Source organism: Nerophis ophidion, linkage group LG10 (genome assembly GCF_033978795.1).
Source record: "Nerophis ophidion isolate RoL-2023_Sa linkage group LG10, RoL_Noph_v1.0, whole genome shotgun sequence".
Lineage (NCBI taxonomy): Eukaryota > Metazoa > Chordata > Actinopteri > Syngnathiformes > Syngnathidae > Nerophis > Nerophis ophidion.
This window is the reverse complement of record NC_084620.1, coordinates 12,482,228-12,498,274: the sequence shown is the minus strand read 5'-3', so window position 1 is coordinate 12,498,274 and position 16,047 is coordinate 12,482,228. Positions and strand designations below refer to the sequence as shown.

The 16,047-nt window shown below is 37.7% G+C and overlaps 1 protein-coding gene across 2 annotated transcripts in view; it reads left to right on the top strand.

Annotated features, from left to right (window-relative positions):
• Positions 1–16,047, top strand: part of adam19a (ADAM metallopeptidase domain 19a) — a 128,185-nt gene that overhangs the window by 85,679 nt on the left and 26,459 nt on the right. For both annotated transcript variants that reach the window (XM_061912414.1, XM_061912415.1), the window contains 7 exons: positions 4,165–4,360; positions 7,123–7,188; positions 7,469–7,540; positions 7,617–7,783; positions 10,263–10,347; positions 12,719–12,861; positions 12,931–13,108. In XM_061912414.1, the coding sequence (XP_061768398.1) occupies positions 4,165–4,360; positions 7,123–7,188; positions 7,469–7,540; positions 7,617–7,783; positions 10,263–10,347; positions 12,719–12,861; positions 12,931–13,108 (907 nt within the window). The remainder of the gene's footprint in view (positions 1–4,164; positions 4,361–7,122; positions 7,189–7,468; positions 7,541–7,616; positions 7,784–10,262; positions 10,348–12,718; positions 12,862–12,930; positions 13,109–16,047) is intronic.

Genomic DNA, 16,047 nt, shown 5'->3' with positions numbered 1-16,047 from the left:
AACTATACAATGTACGACAAACAACTAATTTAATGAATAGTTGTATTACCCTATTTTTGGGTCTATCTAGCGAACCAATATATAAGCCACACTCACAAAATTTTAGAAGGAAAAAATTTTTTCACCTGACTACAAGCCGCAGTTATTTACATTGTGACATGAGTTATTTACACAGAAAGATTTTTTAAATGTTTGTTTACATACCTTAATTGTTTCCAAACAGCACCTGTATCACTGCAGTAAAATTGCTGTTCAAACAAAAGAAAAGTCACCGTCATGGACCCACTCGTTGTGGAAGCTAGCTTTCCAATCAGCTTAAACTCCAAAACTCCACATTGATGTGTTGGTAAAATTTATTAAGGAATTTGCAAAGCTGAAACAATACAAAATGTATGAAATTATAAGTTAATATTGCTAACACAAACACTCTTAGACGTGTTAGCATATCAGCTAATGCTAATGACGGCAGCTTCATTGGCAATTGGAAAGATTCATAAGTTAGCTGCACCGTTTTGTAAGTTGCAAGGTTCAAAGTTTAGGAAAAAAGTAGCGGCTTATAGTCCGGAATTTACGGTAAGTAAATTTTTATTAAGTAATGTACAGCAATGATAATGTACAACATTTACCTTGGATAGCGGACTTGTACGATATCCCCTTCCTGGTGCTTCTCCATCAAATACACCATAGCTTTATCATGATTTCATGGATAGATGTCTGCCATTTAGAAATTATTTTAACTAATTTGTGTTCTTTAACGGTTCCCTCTTGTTTTCCTACCAAGATGGCGCTGCGGATGCTACAATGGTACTGCGCTCTTGCGTAGTTGTCGCATTTTTCTTTGTTTCTAGTATTTAACAAAGAGAGCACAGTCTACCAAGTCAAATTCCTTGTGTGTTGAATATACTTGGCCAATAAAGCTGATGGTGATTCTTCTTAGCACCCTCCTTCACAATCACTTTCTTTGGACACACGGTTGGAAGTTTTGTCTCTCAAGCTACTGATCGGCTATCAACTAATGCTAACGAGTGAGACACTGGATGTTGGGCAGGGTTCACTGTGTCATTTGTTACGCTAAATAGTGGTAAGGAGGTATCTGAAGATGGCTCAGAACCCATATTTTTGCTCACAGCTTAAAGGGGACCTTCTATGCAAACCCAACTTTTTTTTTACCTGTTTGTACCTGCTTTTGTGTATTTGGGATTTGCATACGTCCTGAAAATTTGAAATCAAAACCCGCAGGGATTGTGGGGATACAGTTTGTATTTATAAAACTATCTTGCCCTCCTTCATACTTCCGCTAAACGATGAGTTTAGACTTCGCCCCATTAGGGATGTTTTTCCCATTGGTGGCGTCAGTGGATTAACCATTAACGGTGTAGTTTTCTCCAAAGAGCTATGGATGTTTCGCTATCCTCTTGTTGTGGGGCAGACTGGCTGGTAAATGTGCATACATCCTCCGTTGTTGCCATTTGTAATGTAAAGTAGCGTATAGTTCAAACTTATATCTGTCAGTAGACTCGCTATGGAAGCGCTAAAAGCTACAACAATGATAGCGGGGAGAAAATGCTGTCAAAGTGGAACCACGTAAATAACACCGCAATAAACTCAGAAGAGACGGTCAGAAAGCTGCTTAAAATCAATTTATAAAACATAATCCATGCAAAATTTTAACAAAAGAACAACCATTACAGCAAGAAATAGTTTTAAATGTAGAAACAAATCATAATCTGACCCCTTCAAAGAAGAAATCTGCAGAGAAACGACTAATATCTCCAAAAATTTGTGAGGAACCACTATGTAAATATTAACGGGTTTTTTTCTTTTTTGTCCAGGGTTTACCATTTTTGTATTCAAACATATAAAGTATAGGTTTTGCTTCTGTTGGTTTTCTTTTTTTTTCAGTATAACTTCATGTGTTATGGAGGGTCAAATGGGACTCAATGAAATGTTTAAATAATTACTAAAATGGGTTGTTAATTAATTAAAATTGTAATTAAATATATAAATGTTTTATTAATTTAATATAAAATGATATATTTTATTATTTATTCATGTAAAATTGTACATTATCTGTTTTAATATTAAATCGTTTATCTAACTATTTAACTGATTATTTCACAATGTAATTATTTTTCAATGTATTTATTCCACAATTAAATAAATTATTTGATGTTTTAAATAATTATTTCAAGATTACATTTTTTATTTCGAGATTTAAAAAACAAAATGTCTAGCTATTTATTTAACGAACCTGTAGGGCAGCACTTCATGAATGTATTTTTATTTGTTAAAGTCAGCAGGCGGGTCCTACCATTTGATTGGTTACCGAGCACTTTCACTTCCCTATGGAACACTTACACTGTACCAGAGAAGCAGATTACTACTTCCCCTACTTTAACTGCCAAATGCTCTGGATCAGAAGGTCTCGCTTCCACATAATCTGCAAGGTCTTAAATGTCTACCACAAATATTACGGGTAAATATGAGCCAACATTTCAACATCAGTGGCATTATTCGAAATAGCGGACGAGATTACCAATGCAATAGATCAGTGGTTCTGAACCTTTTTCACCAAGTACCACTGTAGAAAACACATGGCTCTCTGAGTAACACCGTAATGACCAACTTTTAAATACAGTTGCCTAGTAGCCCTAAATATTCATAAAACACAGCAGCGGTTTCATTTCACAAGTATATTAAATATTTCTGGTCACTGTACAATTAAACACAGTTTAAACATTAACACTGTGTGAATATTTAATTTAGGGATTCTTTGGCGTACCACTGGACGGAGCCTGCGTAGCACTAGTGATACATGTACTACCATTTAAGAATGACTGCAATGGATGGTAAACAGTGTGTAGCTGCAGTGTTTATGGATCCAACAAAAGTATTTCACACAATTTATCATAATATTTTGCTGACAAATTAAAACAGCATGGTATCAGAGGGTTGTTCTGGGTTAGAAACTACTTAAGCAACACGAGCAATTCGAGAAGCTAGGCAAACATACAGTATGTCTACAGCGGTAAATATATATTGCGGCATACTCCAGGGCTCAATACTGTGACCAAAATTGTTAATATCTATATAAACGACCATTGTAAAGTTATAAAGGACTTAAAGTTGCAGTAGTGCTGTTTACAGACAACACAAATGTGTTTTGTTTGGGGAAAAAACGCACAGAAGTTTATACAAATAAGAAATTAACAAATAAAGAGATGGTTTGACAAAAACAGACTATCTTAGAATCTAAGTAAAACTGAAATAATGTTATTCGGAAACAGTAAGAGACAAAGTCAAACACAAATACAAATAGACGAGTAGAGAATGACAAGGTAATAGAAATAAAATGTTTGTGTGTAATAAATGATAAAATGAACTGTCGGTCTCATGTAAAAAATATGCAACAAGTGAGAAACACATCAATAATGAATAAAGCTAAATATGTTCTCTACTAAAAATCACTCCATATTCTCTACTGCTGGGTAGTTTTACCATACAGTAGCTGAGTTATTGTGTAGAAATATGGAAAAATAACTACAAAAGTATACTTTATTCACTATCCATGTTACAAAAGTGGTCAGTAATAATAACACATAAAGTTGGCTACCAAGAACATTGAAACGCTTTATTCATTTTATCAAAAATGTTTTAATTTAAATACAATTTACTTTACTTGCTCATTGTGACAGATAGACTGTGTAACATAAAAGACGAAACATAGGAAGTGAAACATAGGACGTGTAACAATATATTTATTCGCTTTTGTGTCACAGATTGAGTACAAACAAAAGTGTTAGAAATTGCTATGATACGAAAAAGGGTAAGATTACATAAGCTCTCCTTCCTCCTAATCCTTTACGATATCCTCTAATAGTACACTGGTAAAATGGAATGTATCATATTGTATTTATATGCACGTTTGAAATAAACTAACACCATAACTAGAATCATTTAAGTAATAATTCAAAGATAGATTTATTTATTTCATTCAGTCCCATTTGACCCCTCATTATGTGTGACTGTACAGTTATGTTCATTTTGACTCAGTGGTCATATACATATTTACTCCTGATGTAAGGTTTAAGGTGTGAATATTATTTTCTCTTTGTCCACTCTGTTTATTCTTCAAGATTCATTTTTCCCCACCCTTTGATGCAGGGGATTGATATCTTTGAATTCTAACAACACTTTCTACCTGGAGCCAATGGCCAGGCCGGGCCCTCCCCACCATCATTCATTGCAGACTGTGGACCAACTGGAATTTAATGGTGGAACGTGTGGCCAAGGCTATCACAGAACAGTATCCACACTGTCCTCTCACATCGCCAACCTCCTCACAGCACATCATTCAAGGGTGAGTGTAAATACTGTATTAGTTGAGAAAATTTCCTGTGAATTGTCATTGTTTAATTCGGTTTTTGACTGGACCCCTCGGGTTGATCTTCCAACGGTTTGTTGAAGAAAAATTAATGTAGTTTACTTTGCTGCTCTTCTAGTACGTCATTTGTCTAGAGGGGTTTAAATATATTTTTTCCTCATTCAATGTCTCCATCAATCACTTTAAAATACCTCACATCATTAGCTAAAGCCCTCACAGCTCTCCACTAGGCCCCGATCCTTCTGCTATTCCTCCATTTCTTTATCTTTCTCATTCCGCCATCGCGCCCCTTGGCTTTGCTATTTCCCTCGACTGGCACCCATTCATCCATTATGGCCGTGCAGAGTGCAGACACGCCAGATTGAGACGGCCCACACTGGGCCCTTAAGGCTTTGGTTTGCTTCAACAATACAGAGTCCACACTAGTGCACTACGGTGGTGTCACAAAGCATTGGCAGCAGTTTCGCTACATGTTAATTAATTATGTTTAAAGGGAAACTGCCCTTTTTGGATTTTTGCCTGTCGTACACAATCATTACAAAAGACATGACGACGGACAATACAGTGCCAGAGGAGTTAGTGCGTCTGCCTCACAATACAAAAGTCCTGGGTTCAATCCAGCCCCCGGGATCTTTCTGTGTGGGGTTGGCATGTTCTCCCCGTGACTGCGTGGTTTCCCTCCGGGTACTCCAGCTTATCCCCTTCTCCAAAAACATGCACCTGGGGATAGGTTGATTGGCAACACTAAACTGGTCCTAGTGTGTGAATGTGAGTGTGAATGTTGTCCGTCTATCTGTGTTCGCCCTGCGATAAGGTGGCGACTTGTCCAGGGTGTACCCCACCTTCCGCCCGTGTGCAGCTGAGGAAGGCTCCAGCACCCCCTGCGATCCCGAAAGGGACAAGCGGTAGAAAATGGATGAATGGATGACGACGGATGTATTTTTATTTTTCTTTGCATTCTAACTCGTAAATATACGTAAATAAAGGTTGGTTTCTAATGGAGTCAGTAGGAGGTCCTCTATTCCCAACATTAAATCAATCAATCAATCAATGTTTATTTATATAGCCCTAAATCACAAATGTCTCAAAGGATTGTACAAACCACTATGACTACGACATCCTCGGAAAAACCCACTTAAACCCAATAAAAAAACATCTAAAAAGCGCCAGCAATACACCATTTACATTTTATGTCTTGAATATTAACCAAGTATTAGTGATATTGTTATATTAATACAGACAAACTATTGATCACAAGCTTATGTGGCTATGTTCACATCATCGACTGGTGAGTTGCTTCCTCGCCTTGGTGCTTGTGGAAGTTTATTGTAGATCATAAATCATGCCCCTTACCTTGATAGTAGAAGAATGAGGACGTATTCCGACAAGTTGGGTTACTTTGACAGCCAATTTAGACCCGAGAATGGCGAGAATGACACAAAAAGACGCTTGGTTCCACACCCCTTTTCTTTGCGAGGATTATGAGTCGAAATGGTAATATAACAAGATTCTATCAGTCTGCATCCCAATGACAGCAGACATTGCACAGTAAGTAATGTTTTATTATGTTTGTGGGCACTCATGACGTCTGCAGTGAGCAATAATCAGTTATGTTGTTGGAATAAAAAAGCGAACCTTGTGATGCGTTTTTTAAATTAATGCTTAAAATTAGCAAAATACATACATATTGAATGTTGTTATACATTTGCCCATTGATACATTCATGTGTAAGTACTACCGATACTTACAGCATTTATATAAAACCTTAATGGAGGTGTTTGGATGTTTTTAAGGGCGTTGTAAGCGGAGCATGCTGGTCTTTGACCGACAGCTTTCATAAAATATTCCCCTAAATGACACAAAAAAAACACAAATAACAAATACGCCTTGACTAAACAGGTAACAAATAATAAATAAATTAAAACATCATGAAGAAATTCTACTCATTCTGACTAATTCAATAAACACTAAATACTAAACTATACAACACTAAAAACTACAAAATAATGAAATACTTTGCTGTAATAAATGTTTTAAAATGTTTAAAATAAGGTTTTTATATATATGTATATATATATATATATATATATATATATACACAGTATATAAATACAGTATATATACAGTGTGTGTATATTTATATGTATATATATATGTGTATACATATTTATTTAATTCTTTTTTTAATATGTTCTTTGAAACCACTAATAGTAACACAAAATAGCCGTGGTGTTTTTTTACATTTCTCCACACTCCGCACTCCACATTTGTTGAATGTGCACGGACTAATGTTGTTAATGCAGTCTCGGTTGGTAGATCATTCATTACGGCAGTGGATTGAATTACGGTGCTCAGCTCTTTTCTTGGAACAATATGACTGTTAAAAATTTGCATACTCCTTATCGCGATGCTTTTGTGAATATTTTGATCACAATTTTATTGTTGATAAAGTGGCCCTTAAACTCTTGTTACACAAATTGCACACAACCATTCTCTTTGCTATAGAAGGTAAAGTAACTCCAAATGTTTACATTGATATATGTAGTGATTGACTAAGGAAAACTAGTACATATGTTGCTCACATTAAAATACACCAGGTTAGGGTTACTATACTCTCAAGTATGGTAATATCTGTAGTCACCATGGCAACAGCACCATCGCCATTGTCCTTACTGCCAAAATATATTTTTTGTGAGTGCTTCTAAAAATAAAGCAGGTTTTTTTTACCTTGATGACAGGTGAAAAGGAGCACATGGGGCACCACAAAGTACATGGAACTCTACATCGTGGCTGACAACACGCTGGTAATCTCATTCTTCTTTATTTCATACTGTGGTATCCACTTAATGAAGGAGAGTAAAAGGACAATATGCTCCAATGATGAGACACTTAGTCTTCATAAACATCAACCTGTTTCATTATGAATTTTTCCTTCTAAGTGCAGTCGTAACCCAGTATAATGTGTACAATTATGATGATGGACAGACTAAAAAGCGCTAAAGCAAGACATATTGGCTTTCATTTAAGGACTTTTTTTTACCTCATTTTTGCCACTGATTCTTGACCGTCTCCCCTCTACTGCAGTTTAAACGGCAGAATAAAGATTATGAGAAAATCAAAGCGAGGATCATGGAAATTGCTAATTATGTGGACAAGGTAAGCCGGTTGAGCTGCACGTCTTTCAATCTGTAGCAAGACTTGGGAGCAATCTTTGCGTGTTTTTTTTTTCCAGTTCTACAGGGCCCTGAACATCCGCGTTCCTCTGATTGGTCTGGAGGTTTGGACCGACCGGGACCAGTGTATTGTCAGCGAGGAGCCCAACGCCACCCTGTGGTCCTTCCTGCAATGGAGACAGAAGTTGAAGTCCCGCAAAAAGCATGACAACGCCCAGCTGTTAACGTAAGGAAACGCAGCACTAACTTTTGGATGTTTGAGATATAAAAGACTGCACATTTTTCCAGTCTCCTGCAAACATCTGCATGAAGAAGAAGGTGGCAATATTAATTAGGAAATGTGGTTCTTGGACTTGTATAATTGTGGCGCTTTAAAAGTTAGCAAAAAAAAGAGCAAGTTTATTTGTCGCTGTTAAATGCTTTGAAAAACATGGACTCATTTCTTTAGGCGGACAGGCTTCAAGCACACTATTTACGTTAAGTGCCCAAATGCTTGTTTTTCTTGGATGTATGTTCACTTTTATTGCCTGCACACAAAAAAAACCCTAAAGCACCTTCTAGTGTAGGGGTAGGGAAACCATTTCACTTGCGTTCCATTTGTAAAAACCATGCGCGTTTGCACTTGTTTTAGCACTACTTATTTTAACATCTGCCAGTTGTTCTGCATCCTTATATGCTTTATCTAAATTATTGGTGTCCCGATCCGATATTGTTATCGGATATTGGTTCGATACCAGCAAAAATTGAAAACCAACCAGTCCTGCAGAGCATTTATTTGTGCAATGCTGGACAGTTTACCTTTACATTTACCATCTAAATTTCCTCCAATAAGCATACAAAGTTGGTCTTTGGTTATATTTTTAATGAAGTAGTTTACTGGTAAAAATAGTGCCAGCAACTTGAGGGTTTCAAGTTTGATTCCTGCGTGCGCCATTCTAGTCACTGCTGCCAGTGTCACCCTCACGTAGTTAAATGAGCCTGAAGATGTGGATAATGGGTTTCATTGTGTAAAGTGATATATATATATATATATATATATATATATATATATATATATATATATATATATATATATATATATATATTTATATATATATATATATATATATATATATATATGTGTGTGTGTGTGTGTGTGTGTGTGTGTGTGTGTGTGTGTGTGTGTGTGTGTGTGTGTGTGTGTGTGTATACATATATATAATTCACAAAATATAATTAATGAACAAGTGTCCTTAATTGAACAATAAAACAAAAGAAAATTCAAAAGCTCGTATCCTCTAACAAACGTGTCTTGATCATTCACCACATCTTGAGAGTCATACTTTATGAATTATCATGGCCACTGTCCATTTCAGTTACTAAATAGGTTAGTGTTTTTCATACCTGCCATTGGTTTCAGTTTGAGTAATTTTACTTGATCAAACACTTTCTAACATTCCACATTACAAAATAAAGTATGTGCTATGATTTCTGCTGACATCAAATCGAATTAATTATTGTATTAGGGATGTAAAGATCCATCCATCCATTTTCTACAGCTTGTCCCTTTTTGGGTCGCGGGGGGTCGCTGGAGTCTATCTCAACTGCATTCGTGTGGAAGGCGGTGTACACCCTGGACAAGTCGCCACCTCATTGCAGGACCAACACAGATAGACAGACAACATTCACACACTAGGGCCAATTTAGTGTTGCCAATCAACTTATCCCTAGGTGCATGTCTTTAGAAGTGGGAGGAAGCCGGAGTACCCGAAGGGAACCGACGCAGTCACGGGGAGAACATGCAAACTCCACACAGAAAGATCCCGAACCCGGGATTGAACTCAGGACTACTCAAGACTTTCGTATTGTGAGGCAGATGCACTAACGCCTCTGCCACCATGCTGCCCCGATGTAAAGATAAATGGTAATAATAATAATAATAATAAACTCCCAAAGGTTAGTTAGTATTACTGTTTTTTAAATCAAAGTTATTAAAAAAACAGTGTTGAATGTGCACATTCAACACTGTAACTGCACTTTGATAAACTCACGAACTGACTGGGGCAAGCTCACTAGCTTAAATGCTAACATAGAAATTCCCATTTTTCCCATTAGGAAACAACATACCCCAATCTAAACTTATATAAACATATTGCTGTCTGTGCATATACGATATTCACTTGTGCAGATTGAACCTAGAAGCTGTGATCTCTTAGGTCAGAGTGACACCTTACAATGTGTCTATTAATAAATGTTTTTTAGTCAAAAGATTTCACTGTGTGTACATTCGACATTAGCGCGATAATAATGATAACTGTGAAAATTTTGGTCACAAAAACAAGGATATGAAATGTTCATATCGTTACATGATCCCTAATCGGTATTGCCCCCATATGTGCCCATACAATTAACAAACTACAACTAATAGACTAAAAGCTTGGTGACAACTACTATGGTATAATAAAAACCAAATTTAAAACAATGGGAGAATTTGAGGAGGCCTTCTCCACTGACTGAACCCACTAACACACTGATTGCACATGAAACTGATAAGACAGGCATCACTTGTGTTTGGGATGCTAAATACAAAAGGAAGATGGAAGTCTCCTTGTCATGTGACAGTTGACATCACCAATCAATGTGTATCCACTGTGGATTCATTATATCAACAGGAAGCTGATCTCGGTTAAGTGATTTTTCTCTTTGTGTGTGTCTTTGTGTCACAGTGGCGTGATTTTCAAGGGGACGACTATTGGCATGGCACCGCTGGAAGGCATGTGCAGTCTGGAGAACTCAGGAGGGATCAATGTGGTATGTGGAAATAACGTTTCTCTTCTTTGTGTTCCTTTCTTTTCACTGTTTGAAATCATTTTCTATTGGTTGATTGACTGATCCAGTCTCTCCAAAGGAGGTCTCACTAGTGATTTATTCTTCACTAACCATATTAAAAAATACATATGCTGTGCTTAGCTTGTGTGAGACCATATTGGCAATGATAAAACAATAGAACCTTGAATTAGAGTAAGTGCCCCAAAGAGGCATGTAAATAAGCTTTGCATGCTTCATTGGCAACATTAATAATGTGGGATGAGTGAATATGATTTATTTTAAAAATATGAAACATCTCAGACATGTAATGAAGATGTTTACTGCAAGGAAGAAGAATGAAAACACAAATTTCTAGCTCCAGGTGGCAATTTATTACAGTACATCGGATGTGTTCGTTCCCGCCAAAAGTAACGGACATGTGTCAATGCAGGAACCCAGCTGGAGAGATCAATAGGTTGATTAGTTACTGATAGCTGTTCAGCATCTCGTGGGTCGAGATGCTGTAACAAATCCAAATGGCGTCGTTTAGAAAGCACCTACACCCTTGTTTTTGTCATGCAGGATTTTGAAGAAGGGCTAAAAGTGAATGACTTCATTTCAGTGTATTGTGTCTGTGTAACACAGCGCTATGGATGACTTTCATTTTAATTGAAGCCACTTTCCCCTGTGGCGCATTTAATTCTAATCATGCAGGTTAAAAGTCGTAACAGGAAACACAGAAAAAATGTGAGCTCAGCGCTCTGTCAAATGTTTACGCCAGCAGGTAAGGTGTAATAAAGAGTGCACTTTGTGAAAAATAAATTTGCATCCACTTTAGAAGGTACAATATCACAGAGTGGCTTTTGACTCCTTGGTATTTGGAGAGTCGGTTAGAAAAAAAAAAGCATTCTTTCTACAGTGTAATGACTGGACTTTTGACTGGCATTGACATCAATGTAAGAAGTTGCAGACATAATCAAATTAATGCACTTTTACTTGTGACTTTGTCCAAAGCCGTAAGTATAATGAACAATAAAACTTTTTTTACCTAGAGCAGTCTGATTACACATTTTTCCTTGTTTTGTATACATTTTATGTACATCATTTTGTATTCTCTGTATTTGTATTATATTCTTATTTAACAGCTGCAGTAATTTGTTGTACGTCTTGACCACATTGACAATCCATCCAGATCTTTCTTTTGGTGGGGAACAATCTTTAAAAAAGAAAATGAATGTAATAGAATTAAGTTTAATTCTCCCTGTCTTTTTTATGATAACTTTCTACTGAACAGGTAGTCTTTGAATGCTGTGTAACTCTGAATGTGGTTGGGCTGCAACTAACCATACTTTTAATAGTCGACTAGGGTATTTTTTGATTAGTCGAATAGTCAAAACGATTATTGCGTATATTATCTGCTATATATGTTGGAGTCCACGACTTGATTTTACCTGATTTCCCCAAAAAATAATAGTAAATTGTTTGTACGTTCCATGTTGGTCTCGACCCACAAGATGCAGAGAAGGCAGGCATAGCGCAGGTAAAAGTAAATTTAATTTAAAAGAACAACGCAATAGTGCAGCAGGAAGTGCACAGGAAGCATAAAGACTTGAAAGAAAACGCATGAAACCAAATGGTCCGTAAAAAGCACCCTAGTTGGTAACTAGGAACAGTTGTGTGTCGGACTAGAGTTTAGACAAGGGAAATGGTGGAGGCAAACCGCAAGTAGAAAACGAAAATAAGAGTGCTGGACAGCAAATAAATAAAGAAACTAATAATAAAGTCCAAACTGCAATGCGATATCCTGACAAATTCTAAAAAAAAACAAATCACTAAGGAATCAATGGTTTTACTTTATTACACAAAGTAGATAACCTGAGTGAAAAATAAATAGACTTATAATGCAAAATATCCTATAAACTTGAATTTCAGTGTGAACAAAAACCCTTACTCAGCTGCCATCGGTAACCTGATGGAAAAATATGAATTTTCCCTAATAAAGTAAAAAAAAAATATTAGCATCCTGCTTTACTTTTTATCTGCTATTATTGTAGGCTTTATTCATGCATATGGCTTATGTTTATCTGGCAAGGGGCTGTGTAACCAGTTATCAGATCTCAGGCGTAATAAAAAGGAGTGCACTTTGTGAAGTTTTAAATTGCATCCACTTTAAAAGGTACAATGCCACAGAGTGGCTTTTGACTTGTTGGTATTTGGAGAGCCAATTAGAAGAGGACAATAAAACTGCAAATTGACCTTAAAAGCTTCCATTTGTTGTGTAAAATGATTGCGGAAATGCACCTGTATACAGCACACTTTCCAATTACCTTATTTTTTATGAAATCCCAAGTAAATGTCATTATGATTTCCACAGGATCACTCGGAAGTTTCTATTGGCGCTGCCGCCACAATGGCCCACGAGATCGGACACAACTTTGGGATGAGTCATGACCACGACGGCTGCTGCTTGGAAGCGACCGCTGACCAAGGGGGTTGCGTTATGGCGGCTGCCACTGGGTGAGGCTCCCTGAACGCAACACACAACAGTAGGTACACATACTCACGTCGCCATGATTTCCTTCACAGACATCCATTTCCGAGGGTCTTCAGCCACTGCAGCAAACGTGACCTGGACAGCTACTTCCAGAAGGGGGGAGGCATGTGTCTCTATAACATGCCCAACATGAAGGACCTTGTGGGGGGGAAGAAATGCGGCAATGGCTTCGTGGAGGATGGAGAGGAGTGCGACTGCGGTGAACCGGATGTGAGTGCACTTTAGTCTTTTATGCTTTGAAGCTTGTCTTTGATGTGAAGTCAGAGATCTTGGGGCATCCTCACGCTATGCAACTCGTGACATGCCGGACTTGGGCACCATTCCCCCTCTTTCTCTTGCATTGACACACAGCATTCAAGGTACAACCAGTTTGCTTCTCTCATCGTTACACTACTATGACTACAATTTCCTTTACTTTGTGGATTATTTGTCTACAAGTCTTAATTCAAATTGTTCTTATTATTAATTTTGTGCGAGGAAGCCAGCGTTATTACTTACTAGAGGAGCCATCGCATTACTTAAATGAAAGGTCTTTTTTATATATGAGCTAGCGTGCCGTGGGTTTTGACTTTTGGAGATTTTAGATTGTTTTGTACAGTGGAGCCCGTTTATGTTGACGTCTCTTGGGCAGGCCAGTTGACTTTGGCTTGGTGGTAAACTAGCCATTACTTTGACCGGAGGCATAAGTAGACTGGGCGATTACAAAGAATTTTTAAACCTCCAACTGTTTTTAGTTTTCTATTTTATAATTTTGATTCCTCTTGATCATATATTTTATACCTTTTTTTAATAGTGTGGGGGGGGTTGCCCACATATGAGGTCCTCTCCAAGGTTCTCATAGTCATCATTGTCACTGGCGTCCCACTGGGTGTGAGTTCTCCTTGCCCACTGGGTGTGAGTTTTCCTTGCCCTTATGTGGGTTCTTCCGAGGATGTCGTAGTCGTAGTGGTTTGTACAGTCCTTTGAGACATTTGTGATTTAGGGCTATATAAATAAATATTGATTGATGATTGATTGATTCTTGCTAGATGAGGGGAAGTGTCCGTGCGTTGGTTAGGATCGGTGCACTTAACCAGTGCACTTACCGTTCACTAGCAAAAGGCACCAAACTTAATTATGAAGTGGGCCTCAGCATATTATAATTGGCATTGTGTAATTAAGCCCGTAGAGGAAAGCAGCACTTTTTTGGGAATTTTGCCTGTCATTTACAAACCTTATGTAAGGCAAGTACACGTATGTTTTTATTTTTGTATGCATTCTTACTAGTGAATAAATGTGAGGTAAAGTCCACTTACAATGGACCTTATGGGAGTCACTCTATTGATGCCTATAAAGCCCTAAAAAAACTGTAAACACTTCCATCAATATTCTGTATATGCAAGTCTATATGTATTGTAGTAATATGTATGTATTTTGGTCATTTTAGGCATAATTTCATAGGTGCATCAAACATAATTTAACATCACTTACCGCACAATGTTTGCTCTCACTGGGATGCCGTGTGATGGGATGTTTATATCTTCCCGTTTGGATGGAGATCGACACATTCTCCTCGCAAAGGGTTAAAAAATTAAGGTGACCGCAAACCAGTGTCTTTTGCGTGTCTTTCTCGCCATCTCCGTTAAAGTGTAACAACTTCTTAGTTTATGTCCACATCCTTTTGCTATCAAGGTGAGGGACATGATTTATAATCTAGAATTAACTTCCACAAGCTCAGAGGTGAGACAACAGCTCACCAGTTGATGTAAATACAGCAGCATAGAGCAGTTGCCGCTCCCTGATCAATGCGTCGCTAAATTTAGGACTTTAACGTTAGCGCTTATAATAACAATATTGCTAATACTTGATTAATATTCAGGTCACGGAATCTAAATAGAGTATTGTTGGCACATTTTGGATGTTCATTTATTGGGTTTTATGGTCGGAGTAAACGCAATAGACGCTACGACGTCATGACGCCCATTGGTTTCATTGTAAGCAGACTTTTATTTGTGTTTATTTGGGAGTTAGAATACATTCATTCCAAAAAAAAAACATGTGTTCTTGTCTCTCCTAAAGCTTGTGAATTATAGGAAAAATTCGAGAAAAAACAAAACAAGTATAGTTCCCCATTAAGTTCTTCCACATCAAATTGATCCAAAGTGAGGAGGTATATTAAAGTATTACAAAAAACTTCCCAAAGTGGACCTTTTCTTTGTTACTATGATAAACACTTGTTGCCACAAAGTTAGAGGTGTAGAATTGTCTTGGTCAGATTAGGAATTGTTATTCAGCGGGTACGAAGAGCTCTAGGCTAACCCCTAATTGATCACTTCATTGATTAAGCTTAAGCGTCTTTGTGGTGCTTCTTTAACTAACTAGGCCTCATCCTACATGCAGCCTGCGTTTCAATGTTTTCTCACACTTGAGAGATTTTCGTAAAGTTTCTTCAAATGTCTGCTGTGTAACATCAATAGAGCGGCTGAGCAAACCCGCTCTGCTTTGAGCAGCTGCAAGTGGGTGTGTCGCCGGAAGGCTTCTGACAAGCTCTTTGCTTTTAGTACAGCTACAAGACGCTGCTTGATAAACATACATACGCACACGTTGCCAGCGTTAGGGTTTGCAGACAAGGAAAGTCCAAAGAGCAGTTTAAAGACTTCTTTGTGCTTTGCTCAGAGATAATTCCATCATTTGTTCTTTGTGACAGCACACAAACGACTGCATACTCTTGTTGTTGTTTTCATCACCCATAATCTCCTACGTCTCCTGCCAGCATGATCACCTTCTTCCTCTCTACCTCCTCCTCTCCCCTTGCTCGAATCAACTTCTACATTTATTAGAGGGCGCCATGGCAACAGGAGATGCTCTGTGCCGCAATGTGTCGCACCTCTGCATTTTATTTTTACACACTTTCCCTCACCCCCCTCTTTTTAAAGTTTTGACATGCCTGTCGCACTTTTAATCCCCTAATGCCCCACCAAAAGCACTGCAGTCACTCATTTTTAATGCTTTCTGAGTGGCGTGGTGCACTTTACTAACATGATCCAGGGCAGTGCTTCTACATTATTTTCTGTCATGACCCCTGTGGGGGACAGAAATGTTTCCATGACCCCTCTGAATGAAACTGCTACTGAGAACTTGATCTTATCTTTTTATTTATCTGTATAGCA